Source organism: Octopus sinensis, linkage group LG7 (assembly GCF_006345805.1).
Source record: "Octopus sinensis linkage group LG7, ASM634580v1, whole genome shotgun sequence".
Lineage (NCBI taxonomy): Eukaryota > Metazoa > Mollusca > Cephalopoda > Octopoda > Octopodidae > Octopus > Octopus sinensis.
In genome coordinates this window covers 37723915-37743447 of record NC_043003.1, presented here as the reverse complement: position 1 = coordinate 37743447, position 19533 = coordinate 37723915, and the positions used below count along the sequence as shown (strand labels likewise).

Below are 19533 nucleotides of genomic sequence, written 5' to 3'. Positions count from 1 at the left end.
TTACTTTGCTTTCCTAGGGTTGCTCACTGTTTACATCAGTGGTTCTCAACCAGGGTCTATATGGCCCTTGGGGTCCATATAAGATTTTGTTAAAATTTATGAGCAATAAATTGGTTTTACTTCTCATACAATACACAAAATATTTTAACAATTTTTTTATACAATTTCTAATATTTATTTATAAAAATATAATAGGATAATTTTTAACACGGGGATCCAGTAAAATAGGAATTAAAGGGGTCCATAGGCAAAAAATTGTTGAGAACTACTGATTTAAAGCTTCATTTCCAACTCATAATAATTATCATTGTTATTATTAAGGTGGTGAGCTGGCAGAATCATTAGCGTCCTGGATGAAATGCTTTGTGATACTAAATCCATTGCTATGTTCTGAGTTCAAATTCTGCTGAGATGACTTTGTCTTTTATCCTTTTGGTGTCGATAAAAAGGGCACCAAGGAATCACTGTGATTGATGTAATCAACTAGTACCCTACCTGAAATTTTCAAGCTTTGTGCCTTTAGTAGAAAGGATTGTTGTTGTTGTTTTTAATTGCTGGGTAAAATACCTTGAGGTATTTTGTTAAGGCCCTTTTTGTTCTTACTTTTAATATGAGTTCAGCTTTGTCTTTCATCCTTTCAGAGTCAATAAAATAAAGTCCTCTAACTGAACCCAATGTAATCAACTGATTCCCTCTTCTTAAATTTCTGGCCTGTACAGGTGCCATGTAAAAAGTATCCAGTACATTCTGTAAAGTGGTTGGCATTAGGAAGGGCCTCCAGCTGTAGAAACCCTGCCCAGACAGACAAATAGAGCCTGGTATGGCTCCTGGCTTTGCCAGCACCTGCTAAGCCATCCAACCCATGCCAGCATGGAAAATGAATGTTAAATGATGATGATGTGGCTATGCAAGAAATTATCATCGTCATTGATTTTTTTTTTTGTGACATTGTATTGATTGAAATGGTGATATGGTATTTAGGTTTTGATCTTTAATGTCCTGGATTCAATCTTGCTGGGTTTGACTTCATATTTATTCACTCCAGAATTGATAAAAGAAAATATCCACTATGCATTGATGTCAGTTTAGTTGCCTGTATTGTTCTCTTACAAATTTGCTGCCTTGGACTATAGTTCATTACATAGTTTGGTCGCACAACCAGAATAGGCATTTCTCGCCCACATTGCAGATTTAGCTTAAACTTAGCATGTCCACCTAGGAAGATGCTGAAATGTTTGAGAAATTAAGGAAAGATTACAAAGAGGAGCACTCATTGCCATCTTAAAGTATGTGAACATTGGGCAGTTACTTAGATGTCCCATGTATTTAGGAAGCCCATTGTTGATCTATGCATGCTAGGGTTGTATACTCAGGTGGCCCCAGTGCATTGCTTTGCCTGGTGGTATTGGTGGTGATGGTGGTGGTGGTGGTATATGTGGTGGGTGTACAATGCTGCTAAAATGGCCCTGCCACAAGCCCGTGATTTTATCTGGTCATGATTGTTTGCTTTGTAAGCAAGGACATTTGCTTGATGAAGCCAGAAAAAAAAGCCCATACATGTTGATGCCAGTCCACCAAGTACAATATTGTTATTTCTCTGCTCTGTTGTTCATCCCCACTCCTACTACAAGCAGATGTCACCAACTGTTATTGATTGATTTCATTGAAAGTAAAATTGCCATAATTTGAGTAATTACACCATGAACCATTAAGTGTAGTTATGTGATCAGGTTATACTTATAATAGTTAGATACTTAAATACACACACACACACAGACACACAAACACACACTTGTGGTCTGATCAATAAGTATTCAGACTGTTGCAATAGTAACGAGGCTAAAGCATGCAGAGTGAAGTTGCTTGGCACAGATTGGCCTTGAACTCTGCTGTGCATACACACTAAGTTTTAACATTCTAGCTCTCTTCCGCTGTTTACAGCAGTGCTTGGAAGGAAGGTGTGTAGCATGTGATCATGACAGAGAAGGTTTCGCAGCTTGTGACATATGCCATGATCAACTGTGTCGAAAGCCTTGTATGTGTATATATGTGTGTGTGTGTGTGTGTGTGTATATATGTGTGTGTCTCTATATATATGTGTATATATATACATGTATATATATATATATGTATATATCTATATATGTATGTGTGTGTGTGTGTGTGTATATATATACACACATATACATACACCATGATAGATCGCTAGTCACTTTTTTCTATTTTCTCTCCCTGTTTATTTCTGTGTTCCTTTCTGTTGAAGAGCGTAGGCTCGAAACATAAAAGACTTTCTCACTTCCCCAGCATTAAACTAATACATCTGTTTGTTGTTTGCTCACCCATCTTCATCTTTTATTTTTTTGTAAATTCTCACTATATATGTGTGTGTGTGTGTGTGTGTGTGTGAATATAAAATTGTGTACATTTAAACACAAGAGAAAACTGCCTTCAACAGGCAGTTTTTACATGCTAGAAGAAGTAGTCAAAATGTCCAAAACCACATTTAAGAGCAATCTTTAAAAGGAATGAAAAATAAAAACTTTTACCTCGTTATTTCAATCCGGTCAGACCTAGGTTTCAAAATTTTTTTAGCAAATAAAATAATTTGCTAGGCAAATTTCTCATTGAAACCTAGGTCTGACCGGATTAAAATAACAAGGTAAAATGTTTTTATTTTTCATTCCTTTTGAAGATTGCTCTTAAATGTGGTTTTGGACATTTTGACTACTTCTTCTAGCATGTAAAAACTGCCTGTTGTAGGCAGTTTTCTCTTGTGTTTAAATATACACTATTTTATATTGAGAATATGTTATCTGTTGACTTTTTATACATGCTAGGCCACTGGTAGTGAAATTTCTAAAAAAAAAAACTCACTACCCTATATTTTACATATATCTATGTGTGTATCATCATCATCATCATCATCATTTAGCGTCCGTTTTCCATGCTAGCATGGGTTGGACGGTTCTACTGGGGTCTGTGAAGCCAGAAGGCTTCATCAGGCCCAGTCAAATCTGGCAGTGTTTCTACGGCTGGATGCCCTTCCTAACGCCATATATATATATATATATATATATATATATATATATATATATATTATATATATATATATATGTGTGTGTGTGTATATATATGTGTGTGTGTATATATATATGTGTGTGTGTATATATATATATATGTGTGTGTGTATGTGTGTATATATATGTATGTGTGTGTGTATGTGTGTATATATATGTATGTGTGTGTGTATGTGTATATATATATATATTTGCGTGTATATATGTTTGTGTGTGCGTATATATATATATTATATATATATATATGTGTGTGTATATATATATATACATATTTATGTGTGTATATATATATATATACATATGTGTGTATGTATATGTATGTATGTGTGTGTTTATTGCCATAAGAATTTTACATTATTTTATTCTACAGACAATATCAATTATTCAGAGTATTCCAGAAAGAAGAAAATCGAAGAAATTAATTGGTTCTTATGAATAAGTGGCAAAGAAAATCTTGAGAAAAGCAACTGCAATAACACTACCACCTGCTTTTCACATATGTATGTGTGTGTGTGTGTGTGTATACATGCATGGGTGTGAATATGTAAGGGGCATACATATGCTCTAACCATCCCTCTTTCTGCCTCTCTTTTACATACAAATATGTGTGCGTGCAGATGCACTTACATACTCACAAACATTCATTCACATACATTCACGCCTGCACATATGCACACACACACATACACTCACGTGTGTGTGCACACTCACACACATGTGCACGCTCACTTACACACACACACACACATATGCTTGTGAAATTGTAAACATTATATGCATTTCTTTACAAGTGCGTAGGTGTCTCTATTCATCTAAGCAAACATGCCTTTACCTGCCTATATATAATATATAATAACATTTATGTAAGCAACTATAGAAAAGAAAAAGATAATTAGCTGTTGTTTAACTTATACAAGTAACATTATAATGTCATAGACTGAAGTCCAACCAAGGGTCAGAGGTCACAAGTGGTATTTTGGCTACCTTACCACCCACACTAGGGTGCTTCAGAAAGAAGAATCTATTATTATTTCTATTTTTAGAGGTGCTTTAACTTTGTGCATATTTTTTGTTATTATCATTATTTTGTTTTATTTTCCTAATTTCTGTTACTGTTATCTGAATACAGTTTATATTATGCTTTAAATTATTTACCTGTTTCTAACATACTAATTTGAGATGCACACACACACACGTAGGTACAGTAGATAAAGGCTTGGCTGTTTGGTTGAGAAGTTGGCTTCCTGACAACATGGTTTCAAGTTCAGTCCCATTGCATAGCATCTTGGTCAAGTATCTTTTACTATAGCCCCAGGCTGACCAAAGCCTTGTGAGTGGAATGGGTAGACAGAAAACTGTATGAAAGATTTTCATTCATGCACGCGTGTGTGAATGACTATTGTCATTCTGCATCTATGCATGTCACCAACTGTGCAAAATAGCAGTGATCTTATGTTTACATTCCTTGTAGACAATATATCATGTCATTCTGTACTCTCCTGTTCGAAAAAAGTGAGTATTGAAGATAGGAAGAGCATTTGTCTGCAGGATTCTGCCTCAAATAAGTATCCGTTCAACCAGTTGCTTCACCAGCATAGGAAAACAGATTAAAACAATTTAATCACAAACTTGGTCATAGTTAACCAAATGAGATTTTTATTCAGAATTTACTTTGTAAAAGCACCTTACACACACACATGCATGTAAATATGTATGTATGTATATAGAGGCATATTATACAGATAAACAAATTAGATATATTACCCATGGAATCAATTCCCAGTAAAGACATCAGAATCTAATTTTGGATCTTTTGAGCACTACTAAGTGTCTTTTATCCTGAGAATCTCTAGGTCTCATTTGTGGACTATATGTGTATATGTATATAGGTGTATGAATGTATATATACAAATGAATGAAATTAAAATAAAATATATCCACCACAAGGTCCAGTTCTTGTGTTGGTATGGTGGCTTGTGTGCCTCAATGACCCTGAAAGCTATGCCAATAGAACACAAGCTCCTTGTAAGGCCTCCAATGCTGGATTACCTCTTCTCAGTGGTGAAAAATGGGTTTGTGTAACACCAACATCCTTACCTCGAAAAAAATCAGTCACAAAAATACCAGCAATAGTTCAAAACCAACAAAATCTTGGGGGAAAAGGATTTCACTCAGGGAAACATTTGTGTTGCAGCAAAATCCAAAAGAAAGCTGCAAGGAAACTCTCTGAATACTACTCCTCCCTTAATCGAGGGAGGTTTTTTTATTTGTTTTACATATTACTTGGTGACCTCACCAGTGTGGGTGCCACATAAAAAGCATGTAGTACTCTCTGTAAAGTGGTTGGCTTTAGGAAGGACAGACATCTGTGAAACCCATGCCAAAGTGGTTAGAAGAGCGCTTGATGCAATCCTCTGGTTAGCCACCTCCTTGCTTTAACTTTATGTGATAGCTGTAAGTAATGGTCACCGTCATGCAAATGCTGTCCTTCATTTACAGTCTTATGAGATATGCCTGGTCATTAGGAAATATTACCTTACTTGGAAACAGGTGAGGATTTGCAATAGGAAGGACATCTGTCTGTAAAAATTCTTCCTCCATAAATTCTGTTTGATCTATGCTGACATGGAAAAGTGAATGTTAACCCTTTGGAGACAGAGCCTCATTTGGAGTTTCAGTACCAAGAAGATAGAGCCCTTTTCACATGCCCTACAGAGGGTGTGCACATATTTTTTTAAATGAATTATGAAAAAATGAAGTAATTATTTTACATATATAAAACTGTATATATTCTTGTAAGAAACTGAATGAACTAATACAATCTTCTTTGGCATTCAAATTTTTGGCCGATGGATTGGCCCTCTAATCTCTTAAGGGTTAAACGATGCAGATGATAATGGTATACATATATTCCTGTGTGATTGTTCATAAGAAGAAGGTTAACAGGTACAAAATAAAGTACTTGTAACTTTAGGAAGTAGTGTGTCCTATATACAAACATACAGATATATATACATACCTGTGCATATGTATATATATGTGTGGGTGTGTGAGTGTGTATATGTATGTATGTGTATACTTATGTATTTGTATGTATGTGTAGATATACTTGTATGTATTGGTATGTGCATGTGTATGACTCAGTAAATTTGTAATATCACCAGCCACATACTTCCTACAACCCTACCAAATTAAATATGATGACATCATCAATTTAGCTGAGAGTTTTGCTATTAGGAGTGGCTCAAAACCTTCATTGGGCATTCACCTTATGATATTTTACCTTGATATCTAATTGACTGTTGTTTACTAAACAAAAAATTACTTTCAGTACAAAATATTCAAATGCAAACTGAGAGAAGCCCATCTCATATATACACACACACACACACACACATATATATATATATACACACACACATATGTATACATACACACACACACACACACACATATATATATATATATATATATATATATATATATATATATATAGCCCAACTAATTAGAGAGAGAGTCAGATGATGCAGTTTGGGTTCGTGCCAGGGCAAAGCACCACTGATGCTATATTTCTGATAAGACAGCTGCAGGAGAAATACCAAGCCAAAGATAAACCTCTGTACCTGGTTTTTGTAGACATGGAGAAAGCCTTTGACAGGGTCCCCCAATCCCTTATCTGGTGGTCAATGAGGAAACTAGGGATAGATGAATGGTTAGTGGGAGCTGTGCAAACCATGTACAGGGATGCTGTCAGTAAGGTGAGGGTTGGCAACAAGTACAGTGAAGAATTCCAGGTAGGGATCCACCAAGGTTCAGTCCTCAGCCCCCTCCTATTTATCATAGTCCTCCAGGCAATAACAGAGGAATTCAAGACAGGATGCCCCTGGAAGCATTTTTCCTCCATCATGTGTGTGTGTGTGTCTGTCTGTCTCTGTGTTTATATATAATTGTATAAAATGGTGTGTAGAATTGCATCCTTTGACATAATATGAGTAATTCAATAGAGATTATAATAAATACTAGCATTGATATGATTGAACAAAACTCTTTGAAAGTCTAATGACTGACAGAAATAAGAGTTAAAAAACATGTGTCTTTTGTTTTATTGTAGAATTTCCTTATTTCTCAGTGAGTTCGCAGAGTTATTGTGGAAAGATTGGTGGACTGTAAAATGAATGCTTCGTTTTTTTGGGCCCCTTCAGCATAGATGATTCAGAGAGAGAGAAAGAGTGTGGGAGGAAGGTGGGGAAAGAGCCTCAGTATATGATTGGTACTTTTTTAACCCCAAAGAGATGGAAAGCAAAGCCAACCTCAGTGAGATTTTAACTTAGTCTGTGGAAAGCTGGAACTAAATGCCACAAGGCATTCTATATGACATTCTAAAACTTCTACCAATTCACTATTTATTAAATATTAAATGTATTTTGTTATGACTGGCACCCATGCCAACTTTCCTTCACTGGACACTAAACTCTGCTTGCAAAGACCTGTTGGGGCAAGTGAAATCAAAATTGAACCAAATTCAATGACTGGCACCCATGCTAGTGGGGTGCTAACAGCTCCATCTGAGCAGGATCACTGCCAGAGCAGTTGTCTGGCTTCCTTGCCGGTGGCATGTAAAAAGCACTATTTGAGCATGATCGTTACCAGCGTCGCTTTACTGGCACTTGTGATCATGGCACATGAACAAAACATTTGAGCAAGGTTGTTGCCAGTGCTGCTGGACTGAATCCTGTGCGGGTGGCATGTAAAAAACACCATTTGAGCGTGGCTGTTGCCAGTACTGCCAGACTGGCCCTTGTGCCGGTGGAATGTAAAAGCACATACTACACTCTCGGAGTGGTTGGTGTTAGGAAGGGCATCCAGCTGTAGAAATTCTTCCAAATCAGATTGGAGCCTGGTGCAGCCATCTGGTTCGCCAGTCCTCTGTCAAATCGTCCAGCCCATGCTAGTATGGAAAGCAGACATTAAATGATGATGATGATTAGCAACAGAGGCAGTATTAATACCAAGTCATCATTATCATTTAGCGTCTGCTTTCCATGCTAGCATGGGTTGGATGGTTCAACTGGAGTCTGGGAAGCCAGAAGGCTGCACCAGACCCGGTCTGATCTGGCAGTGTTTCTATGGCTGGATGCCCTTCCTAACGCCAACCACTCCGTGAGTGTAGTGGGTGCTTTTTACATGCCACCAGCACAGGTGCCAGATGGGGCTGGCAAACGGCCACGGTCGGATGGTGCTTTTTACATGCCACCAGCATGGGGGCCAGGCGAGGCTGGCAATGGCCACGATTGGATGGTGCTTTTTATGTGCCACCGGCACGGGGGTGCAACATCTGTGTCTGTTTGGACACTGATTTTCTATATATTGCTAGCAGGGAAATGAGTCACTACTATCTCTAGTAGTCGAGTGTCCATCACTGATGAAACCAAGGAAGGTTGAAATCACATGATCTGGTGGTCTTGGCACTAGAGTTGGTGAGGAGTTATCTCCCCACTAGCAATATAAACAAGCATACATTTTGCACCAAAAGCCTGTATGAGAGTTTCTCTCATGGTATCTACATTAGTAAAGCTTTTTTACAGAACATCCACATTTAAGTGGGAATATATATTGCCATTAAGTGTATTGCAATACTGTTTTGTTTTATTTTTTATCCTTTGACAAAAGGATTTATTTCAAATATATTCTCAGTTTTATATCTTACCCTGTGAAAAGGCTTTCTTTAAAATAACAAAAGTATATGTATGTTTCTTATGATAAAAGGTCCTTCACCTTTGAAATACAGCAGAATATACTAAATGTTTCTGTCTATAGATTATATCTATAAAAGCTGACATTTCTTATTGTGCATGAAACATAATTATTAATAAAACAATAACATGAGAAATCAATACTAATAATGTGAAAGATCAGTATTTTATGCTTATCTTTTATCTTTTACTTGTTTCAGTCATTAAACTGGCCATGTTGGGGCACCACCTTGGAAAATTTTTAGTCAAATGAATCAACATCTGTACTTACTTTTTGTTAAGCCTGGCACTTATTCTATCAGTCTCTATTGTCAAACTGCTAAGTTATAGGGACATAAACACACCAACACTGGTTGTCAAACTGTATAGGGGTACACACACATACATACGAAAAGCTTTTTTCATTTTCTGTCCACCACATCCATTCACATGGCTTTGGTCAGCCCATGGCTATAGAAGATACTAATCCAAAGTGCCATGTAGTGATGCTGAACCCAAAACCATGTGGTTGGGAAGCAAGCTTCTTACTACACTGTCATACCTGTATCATCATCATCATCATCATCGTCGTTTAACGTCCGTTCTCCATGCTAGCATGGGTTGGACGGTTCGACCGGGGATCTGGGAAGCCAGAAGGCTGCACCAGGCTCCAGTCTTATCTGGCAGTGTTTCTACAGCTGGATGCCCTTCCTAACACCAACCACTCCGTGAGTGTAGTGGGTGCTTTTTACGTGCCACCTGCACGTTGTTGTTATTTTTCTTTTAATAATGGCTTAATTAAAACAGAAAGGGCACTACCCTTTACTTCAGGGTCTCCAAGATCAAGGTGGGTGATAAGGAAACAGTTATCCTTAGACTGAAGACCTAACCCAAATGCTTTTAATAGAGTAGACTCCACTAAACATGCCCATATATCAGTAACAATATAAACAAGAGCACTCAGAGGGCACAAACCTCTGCCAAGGCAACACCAACCTCCTCTCAATGATTAACCAGAATTGATTTTTAAAATGAGAATATCTGAAATAAACTCGACTGCTCTCACAAACGAGAATACTAAAAATGAACCCGACCACTCTCAAAAATTCAGTAAAAAACAAGGAAAATAAACCAGAATCCTTGTCCTATACCAAAATCTAATCAGTTCGTGCCAGTCATGAGGCCAAACACCCTTGAAAGTTTCATCCAAATCCATCCAGTGGTTCTTGAGATATCTTGTCTCTGGACAAACAAACAAACACAACGGAAAACAATACCTCCCCCTTCGCTAAGGCAGAAGTAATAACAGTGGATTAAATAATGATACAATGTTGTAAAATATACAAGTATCTATCTTACTTATTTCAGTTATTAAACTGCATCCATGTTGGGACACTGCTTTGAACTCGGTATTTAATTTTCATTTACTCTATCAGTCTCTCTTTTTCTTTTTTTTTTTTGAAGTGCTAAGTTACAAGGGTGTAAACAAACCAACACTGCTTGTCAAGTGATCAGGAAAATGCATGCAATGCAAACATACATACATATAAATAATGAACTTCTTTCAGTTTTCTTCTACAAAAATTGCTCTCAGGGTGTTGGTCAGTCTAGACCTACAACAAAAGAAATTTGCTCAAGGCACCACCCAACCACCCAATCTGACTGGGAAACAAACTATGCCTATTATTTTATGGGAAAATGTATTTATACTTATTGGGAAAATCATTATGATAATCATTCTATGTCTGCTTTACATACAGACATGGTTTGAAAGGAACACCACAATCCCTATCAGTTACTGTCCTAAATGGAGCTTTCATTCCATTTGTAAAATATAATTATAGATACCAAAGGAAAAAAAAAAAAAATGTAAACTGACATTTTAATTAACTTTTTTTTTCTTTAAGCATAGGACATTAGAATATTTATAAAAGTCTGTAACCAACGAAAAATGTATATTTTATGAAAAAAAAGCTTCTTTCAGAAAGTTGAACTTATGGGCTTTCAGTGTTGCATAAGGCCTTGTGGCTGTGGGTTCTCTACTCTTAGGCTAGATCATTAGCTTCTTCATTAAAGTTATATAAAACTGATGCAAATGACCTCTTGTATGGAATTCCAAGAACTATTTAACTTTTTTAACAATGAACCAAATTATATTAGAATGTGTCAAATATTTCATTTACTGTTTTTGACTAAAATTCTTTCATTTGTATATATGTTATTATTTTTCCATTCACTTCTCTGTGTGTTTTGTCTACCTAAATAGACAGTGAAGACTATTTTAATTTCTCCTGCTAATAGAATTGGTGATGTTTTAAAAGCACTTTCAGAAAAATTCATTTTCCATTATTATTTGGAAATGAATAAATAAATATATAATCATGACAACTGCTTGGTAAATTTTGAGAAGCATTGAATTTTTGAAGGATGCAAAGTCCTGACAGCCAACAACCAGCACGGGTAGTATTTTCCATATTATGACAATTCTGAGTTTTCAAAATGTTTCAGAAAGTCAACTTTAGTTGTCTGGTTGTTCATTGTTACTTAACCTTATGTTAGGTCATCTGATAGAGCAGACAGACCTATGAATGAAGGCCATTCTTGCTAAGACCATATCATCTTTTTCTTGCCTGGAATAATGTACTCTAGACAATATTATTCAATCTGTCCTTTTATAAGACTGCAGAATATGGTTTGAGGGAGATTTAGCATGGTCTTTTTTCTAGTAGGTTGAACAGCAGTGTAGAGGCTCTCTCATTAGATTATTAAATATCTATACTATAATGGAGAAAGCTACTTATTAATTAGGTATGTAACAATTACTAAAAGTACTGAAAGAAAGCAATATTAAAAGCTCAACCGTCTAGAAATATTTTTTATTAATTCATGTTCTAAGAAATTTCCTATAATTTCAATTCCTCAAGTTTATTGAAATTTTTAACTCCAATTTCTCATAAATTTAAATGTTCATTGCATTCACTGCATCCAATTCTTTGCAAATTTAAATATTCATTACATTCACTACAGAGTATTCCATTTTCATTTGCAAAGTCTCTCAGTTTCTCTTTCAATGTTTACATTTCAAGTTTTAATTTACTATGTGGAAAACTGACAGTCTATTCTATTAATGTATACGTAATGTAAAAACATTATTTATTGAATGAAAATTTTTTTAAATACATGTATAATTTCTCTCCCTCCCCTCTCTCTCTTTCACACACACACACACACACACACACACACACACACACACACACACACACACACACACACAATGCAAAGCTTATAGATGGGCTGCTGAATTGAAATCTCTATGTTGCTTTGAGGGGAAGGTAAAACTTGACAAAGTGATTCTCCCTCTGCTGTTGAACTACCATGATGTTTGTTTAAAAAAGGGAGATTATGACTGATAAAGTAAAGAAAACAATATTTACTAAGCAAGTGAGCACTATCATACAAAGAAATAATTAGACGTAAAATATAAAACTTATTAGAATTGGAAATCAAATGTGAAAATATTATCCAGTGGCTAGCAGAAAACCGCCTGGAGGGTGGTCTTTCTGCTAGTCTTATTAATGGAAGCAGTGTTCTATTTGCTGTCTTTTATTAAATCTTCTGCCAACACTGCAAGATAAAACACTCATATGTTACACTATACTCATGTAATAGCCAACTGTTGCTCTCCTGTGTGTGGTACCAATTTACAACTTTATGAACTGGGCAGTATGAGAGTTTAGAGTTTCTGCCATACACACAATATATCACAGGTAACAAGAATGGAATTTAGCCACTGAGGGATGTGTTAAATCAACACGCTAGAAATAGTAGCCAAATTCCTCACAGATCATACTCTGCTGCCTTCAGATAGGAGGACACATTAGATTATGTAATCCTAGTTACACAATGTCTGGGATAAAAGATGTAATTGTCATGTCTGAAGTGTCTTTAGTCATAGATTTACTCGGTCAGGATTAACTAGAGGCTAAACTACAGCAGCAGCATAAAAATTTGAATTGTCAACAATTTCAGCCAGTAGCCTGACACGTTAAAGCCTTGACTTGCTGTATTGAGTCACATAGAGAATAGGTGGGGGGGATACCCTAGCTCAGCTGGTGGTCTACAAGAGATCAATAGACTTTTTATTTTCATATTTATTGATTTATCTTATTAGAATAATTGGGACAGTGGTGCTGACCCAATGGTTAGAAAGCTAGATTAGTTTATTTTTATCTAGTTTCACCTTCCTATTTAACTTCTTTCATCATTCATACCCCCTTCCTCTTCACATCACTCAGCAATATTCTCAGTTTTTACCTATTCATGATGTAGCCTCATCCTTTGTGGTGGTTGTTGTTGTTGTCGTTAAAGTAACAAGGGGTCAGAATTGTGACCATACCAGGTGAAATGCTTAATGGTATTTCTGTGAGCTGGCAGAAACGTTAGCGGTGGTGAGCTGGCAGAAACGTTAGCGGTGGTGAGCTGGCAGAAACGTTAGCACGCCGGGCGAAATGCGTAGCCGTATTTCGTCTGTTGTTACGTTCTGAGTTCAAATTCCGCCGAGGTCGACTTTGCCTTTCATCCTTTCGGGGTCGATTAAATAAGTACCAGTTACGCACTGGGGTCGATATAATCGACTTAATCTGTTTGTCTGTCTTTGTTTGTCCTCTCTGTGTTTAGCCCCTTGTAGGCAATAAAGAAATAGGTATTTCTACTGACTTTATATAAAGAGTTCAAATACTGCTGATGCTGACTTTGCCTTACATCCTTGGGGTTGATGTAATTGACTCACACCTTCCCCCCAAAAATTGCTGGCCTTGTACCAAAATTGAAACTATTATTTTTTTTTTTTTTTTGTTATTATTATTTTCTTAAGGTGGCGAGCTGGTAGAATCATTAGCACGCTGGGTAAGATGCTTATCTGCATTTCGTCCATCTTTATGTTCTGAGTTCAAATTCCACCGACATCAACTTTGCCTTCCGTGCTTTTGGAGTCAATAAATTAAGTACCAGTTTCACTCTGGGGTCGATGTAGTCGATTATCCCCCTTCCCCAGATTTCAGGCCTTGTGCCTATAGTAAGCATTTGGGATTTGGTGCTAGTTGATTGATTGATTATTGTGTCTTGGGTGAAATTGAGATGAGCTGAAAAGCTGATTGGGAAATCAATAACCAACAAATAGGTGTCTACATATATATATTGATACAGCTGTTTTGTACACATACACAAACACACATTGGAGAGAACTCAGTAATAACTGATAGGTGTGTATACTTACATATATACATCTGTTATGTTATATATGTATATGTAATATATAATATATATATATATATATATATATCAATATAAAAAGCACCATCTGAACGTGGCCGATGCCAGCGCCGCCCCGACTGGCTTCTGTGCCGGTGGCACATAAAAAGCACCATCCAAACGTGGCCGATGCCAGCGCCGCCCCGACTGGCTCCTGTGCCAGTGGCACATAAAACGCACCATCCGAACGTGGCCGATGCCAGCGCCGCCCCGAGTGGCTTCTGTGCCGGTGGCACACAAAAAGCACCATCCGAATGTGGCCGATGCCAGCCCCGACCCGATTGGCTCCTGTGCCGGTGGCACGTAAAAAGCACCATCTGAACGTGACCGATGCCAGCACCGCCCCGACTGGCTTCTGTGCTGGTGGCACATAAAAAGCACCATCTGAACGTGGCCGTTGCCAGCGCCGCCTTAGCTGGCTTCCGTGCCGGTGGCACATTAAAAGCTCCAACCGATCGTGACCGATGCCGGACCCCCCTGGCACCTGTGCAGGTGGCACATAAAAAGCACCCACTACACTCGCGGAGTGGTTGGCGTTAGGAAGGGCATCCAGCTGTAGAAACTCTGCCAGATCAGACTGGAGCCTGGTGCAGCCCCTGACTTCCCAGACCCCGGTTGAACCGTCCAACCCGTGCTAGCGCGGAAAACGGACGTTAAACGATGATGATGATGATATATATATATATATATATTGGGTCATCCCTTAATGTGGTTTTTTTCAATTGCATAAACTAAAAGTCAGAGGGGAACGGGATAAACTATCTGCATCAACTTGCTATAAAAGCAGGTAGTAATTTTACCTTGTCCTTATTCTTAGTGCAAGTTTTGAAGAGTGCAGTTCAATTTTAACAATTATTTTTTTCAAAGCTATAATGGAAGTGACAAAGGAGCATATTTGGCATATTTTGATTTATGAGTTCAATAAAGGCAACAACACAACGGAAAATGTGAGGAATATTAATGCAGTATATGGGGATCAGACAATAAGGATAAGCCAGTGTCAATGGTGGTTCCAGAATGTTCAAGCTGGAAACCACAACCTAGAAGATGAGCCTCATCCTGGAAGATCTGTAGAGCTTGACAAGGACATCTTGCAAACCCTGGTGGAACAAAATCCCATCATAATTGTTGAGTAAGTAGCAGAAAAGCTTGGATTTGGCCATTCAACCATTCATTGACACCTGCATGCCATCAGAAAAGTCAGCAGATCGGGTCAATGGATTCCTCACAAACTTTCCAAGTCTAATTACGCACAGAGAGTGAATGTGAGCTCTTCTTCGCTGTCACATCTCACGAACGAACCATTTTTTGGTCCGAATAGTGACTGGTAGCGAGAAATGGGTTCTCTATAAAAATGTCAAGCACCAAATGCAGTGAGTAGGGTAAGGAGAAACACTGGCACCCCAGGCTAAAGGTCTTCACCCACATAAGGTGTTGTTATCTGTTTGGTGGAATATGAATGGTTTAGTCCACTTTGAACTTTTAAACCCAGACCAAACAATAACAAAGGAGATCTACTTTGAGCAGCTTAAGTCAGCACTAGAAGGAAAATGATCATCTTTGGTTTCAAGACGAAAAGTGTTCTTCCATCAGGATAATTCTCAGCCTCATACAGTGAGGATGATATTCCAAAGACTGGAGCAGTTTGAATGGGAAATGATGCCCCATCTACCATATTCGCCGGACATTGCCCCATCTGGTTATTATTTATTCTGCAGTCTTCAAAATCATTTGGATGAATTCTGTAGATGAGGTCAGAACAGTACTGGTGGAGTATTTTTCATCACAGACAAGTGAATTTTGGAAGAGGGGCTGTGGGTAGATGGAAGAGCATTATAGAAAATGAACGAGAATAAATTTTAGATTAAAAAAGAACTTTGTTTATCTTAACTTTGAGGTTTATAAAAGCTTCAAGCAGTCCGTGGCAGGTATAGAAAATAAAGTGGATAGTGTACAATCAGAAACAATAACAATTTATTGGTGTCGAAGGTTGCACACTTTTTCCCATATTAAAGTTACAAGGAAATTTGATAATTTCTAAATTTCTACACAACTCATGGTTAGCAACCAGAATTGCTACGGATAAAAATCAAAATTTAGGGAGTGGAATACATAAAGTCCAGTCTACACATGTTTCTTTGCTATCCCAGTTAAATATTTATGATAACCATTCTTTCCCCTTAACAACAGTAGCTATCTGCTTGCACCTCCTCTCTCTTCCCCCTCTCCATTCCTTCATTCCTGTCAACCTTAGACAATTTCCACATATTTAGCCTCGTTTCTTCCTCTTCTTATTTCTTGACCATTTTATTTCTTCAAACATTTGTCTTTTTATTCTGTTCTTATAGTTTCACTATTCATTTCGACTTACATCTACAGTGAGCTAACCTGGAAATTCCAAGCGACAATATTACCTTCATATTACCTGATGATTAATTAAGTTGAGTACCCCTCATTGAATAATTATTACATTCATTAGAGGATCAGCTAGATTTCATCCATTCCACTCCCTTAATTTGGATTTATATATATATAAAGTAAGAGAGATAAGCCATTCACTCAGAAAAGCTTTGAAATAAGAGTCAATAAAAACTTTATTATAATTATTTAACTCTGAGGATTGTTGCATACTGAGATGCTGACCTCTAATTCTGGAAGGAACATGTGGAAAGGTAGACTTGGGAAGACATGAGATGAAGTTGTGAAATGTGATCTTCGGATGTTGAGTCTCACAGAAGCAATGACCAAGAGATCGAGACTTCTGTAAAATTACTGTGCTTGAGAAGGCACATCAGGCTAAGTAAAATCATGGTCATGGCCTAGTACTGGTAACATGTGCTGGTGACATGTAACAGGCACTCATGCCAGTGACAAGTAAAAGGCACCTATGCCAGTGACACATAAAAGGTATCCAATGCCCTCTGAGGAGTGATTGACATTAGGAAAGACATCCAGCCATAGAAACCAAGCTAAAACAGATTGGTGCTAGATTAGCTTTCCAGCTTACCCTCTCCAATCAAACCATCTAACTCTTGCTAGTATGGAAAATGGATGTTAAATGATGATGGTGATGACGATGATGACTTCTGCTGTGTTCTCAGTTAACGTCTACTGTTTTAATGCATATGAAAAGCGCTCATTTTAAACTATATATATATATATATATATATATATATATATATATCGTGGCTGCCCCCTCGTTATCAAGTATGGCCATTGCACGAAGCTTAATCAATGTTGTTATCGTGCAATGCCTGTGCAAGAAGATTTTTTTTAAAGTGAGGAAAGGCTGTGCTCTGAGTCAATCCTACTCACTAAGTAACAGCAGCCATAATCCGAAAAAAAGAACAAGTCAACATCATCGGTAACCACTGAGCCGCAGGTTTTATATCAGAGTTATCCCAGTTACATGAGTTACCTTCTCCTAGAAGGATGCCCTAACAAAGGCTAGGAGTCCTTCACTTCCAATGGTTTAACCGCGCGACCGGGTATTAAGTCCGATTATTTCTATGTCCCCACGCATGATACACCCTTAAGACATTTATTGGATGGCCGTTGGCTCTCAAGAGTTCCTCCGCCCTTTGACGGGTTTTGTTTTTCATCCCGCAGGGTGTCCAATAAACACCCTCCTCACCAAGCAAGCTTGGTGGGGTTGCCGGTTTAGTCACCGACGATCCGACCATGCAACAGGTTGTACTGGGTTACATGTTACCAGTAGCACTCGAAAGTGACCTGACATAATATATATATATATATAAACACATATATACATGTATATATAATGTTACAATTACACACGCATACACTTTCTCAAAAACGTATATTCTATACACATATATACCATATATATATATATATATATATATACACACACACACACACACACATACACACACATACATACATATTCAGCTGTCTATGTTGTCATTCAGGTTTATTAGTTTATATTGTACCAAATTACACACGGATGGACTTTTGGCGGCCTTACACACTGAATATATCTAAATATCCCCTTTTGTATATCAGACTTTTTATACAACTTTAATTTTCTCCACTCTTTAACTAACTAAACCAGTTTCTTTCGTTTTGTTGATGTTGTTCTTGTTGTCGTCACTGTTTTATTTTAAATTACAAAAGGCCTTGATGTTTTGTCTGTTTAGAAACATTTTTCAGACTACAAACAATTAAAGAGAACTTGATTTCATTTTTAAAATGTGTGCCCATCCCCACCCATTCTCTCTGTCTTTGCCTCTTTCTATATATATATATATATATATATACACACACACATACACATACACTTTGTGTGTATACGTATGCTTATATATGTATGTATGTGTGATGGGTGCACATATGTGGGTGTATACCTAATGAAAACCCAAGCTATACATATATATATGCGTACCAAAGAATTCATTATAAAACCTTATGTATGTAAGTGCAATTGCTCTAGATGTAGGCCTATGGAACATATACATACACACACACATTAATATTTCTCTCTATTTCAAAAGGTGTGTAGGTGAATTTTAGTTTCACCCCCATGTTAACACCAACTACTACTACTACTACTACTACTACTACTACCACCACCACCAACTACAACCACCACCACCACCACCACTACTGTTGTTGTTAATCTAACTCAATAAAATCATGTTGATAACCATGTGACCTGGGGGAGGAAAAAGAAAAAAAAACATGTTATGTTCTATACACTTTATAAATAACATCTATGATTGAACTATTCAAGCATTACATGACAGATTTATACACCTACCTACTTACATTCATATATATACATATTCAATACAATGCATATACACACCTAGTTTTGCTGGGACAGTCATTCTTAGATTTAAATTTTTGGTCAAACTTCTACATTTAAAGTGGTTTCCTCATACACTTGTTCATGTATTGTAGTAATAGTAGTAGTAGCAGTAGTAATAGTAGTAGTGGCTTTAGCAATGTTCGTTACAATATAGTTTGTATTTCACTTTATGATCCGTTTCTACGCGAAGTCGCTCATTTACTGAGCAGCAATGAAGAACCGTTCTCAATCACAGTTAGTACTTAACAGCAGTACTGATGCTTTTACCGAATATTCATGGATAACATCTGAAATTGGCTTCTACAAGCCATATACGATTGATCTTCTATTAATGAGAGGTAAATTTTATGTTATTTTATTACCTTCGTTATTTAGTATTCTTTATATCAGTGGTTCTCAACTGGGGCCCATACGGTCCTTGGGGTCCCAGATAAGATTTTGCTGCTAACATTTATGTGGAATGAATCGGTCATACTTCTACAATACACAAAATATTTTAATATATTTTTTATACAATTCCAAATAATATTTAATTATAAAAATATAATAGGACCTTTTTTATCAAATGGCTATGGGGGTTCAT

The 19533-nt window shown here is 37.1% G+C and overlaps 1 protein-coding gene across 3 annotated transcripts in view; it reads left to right on the top strand.

The window, feature by feature from the left end:
* Positions 1 to 19533, top strand: part of LOC115214347 — a 145929-nt gene that overhangs the window by 101755 nt on the left and 24641 nt on the right. The window contains exon 1 of one of the 3 annotated variants that reach the window (XM_036504699.1): positions 18824 to 19288. The exons of the other annotated variants lie outside the window; for them this stretch is intronic. Within the exon in view, the coding sequence (XP_036360592.1) occupies positions 19162 to 19288 (127 nt within the window). The 5' untranslated portion in view covers positions 18824 to 19161. Of the gene's footprint in view, positions 1 to 18823; positions 19289 to 19533 lie in introns of those variants that run through there. 3 annotated transcript variants of the gene reach the window in all.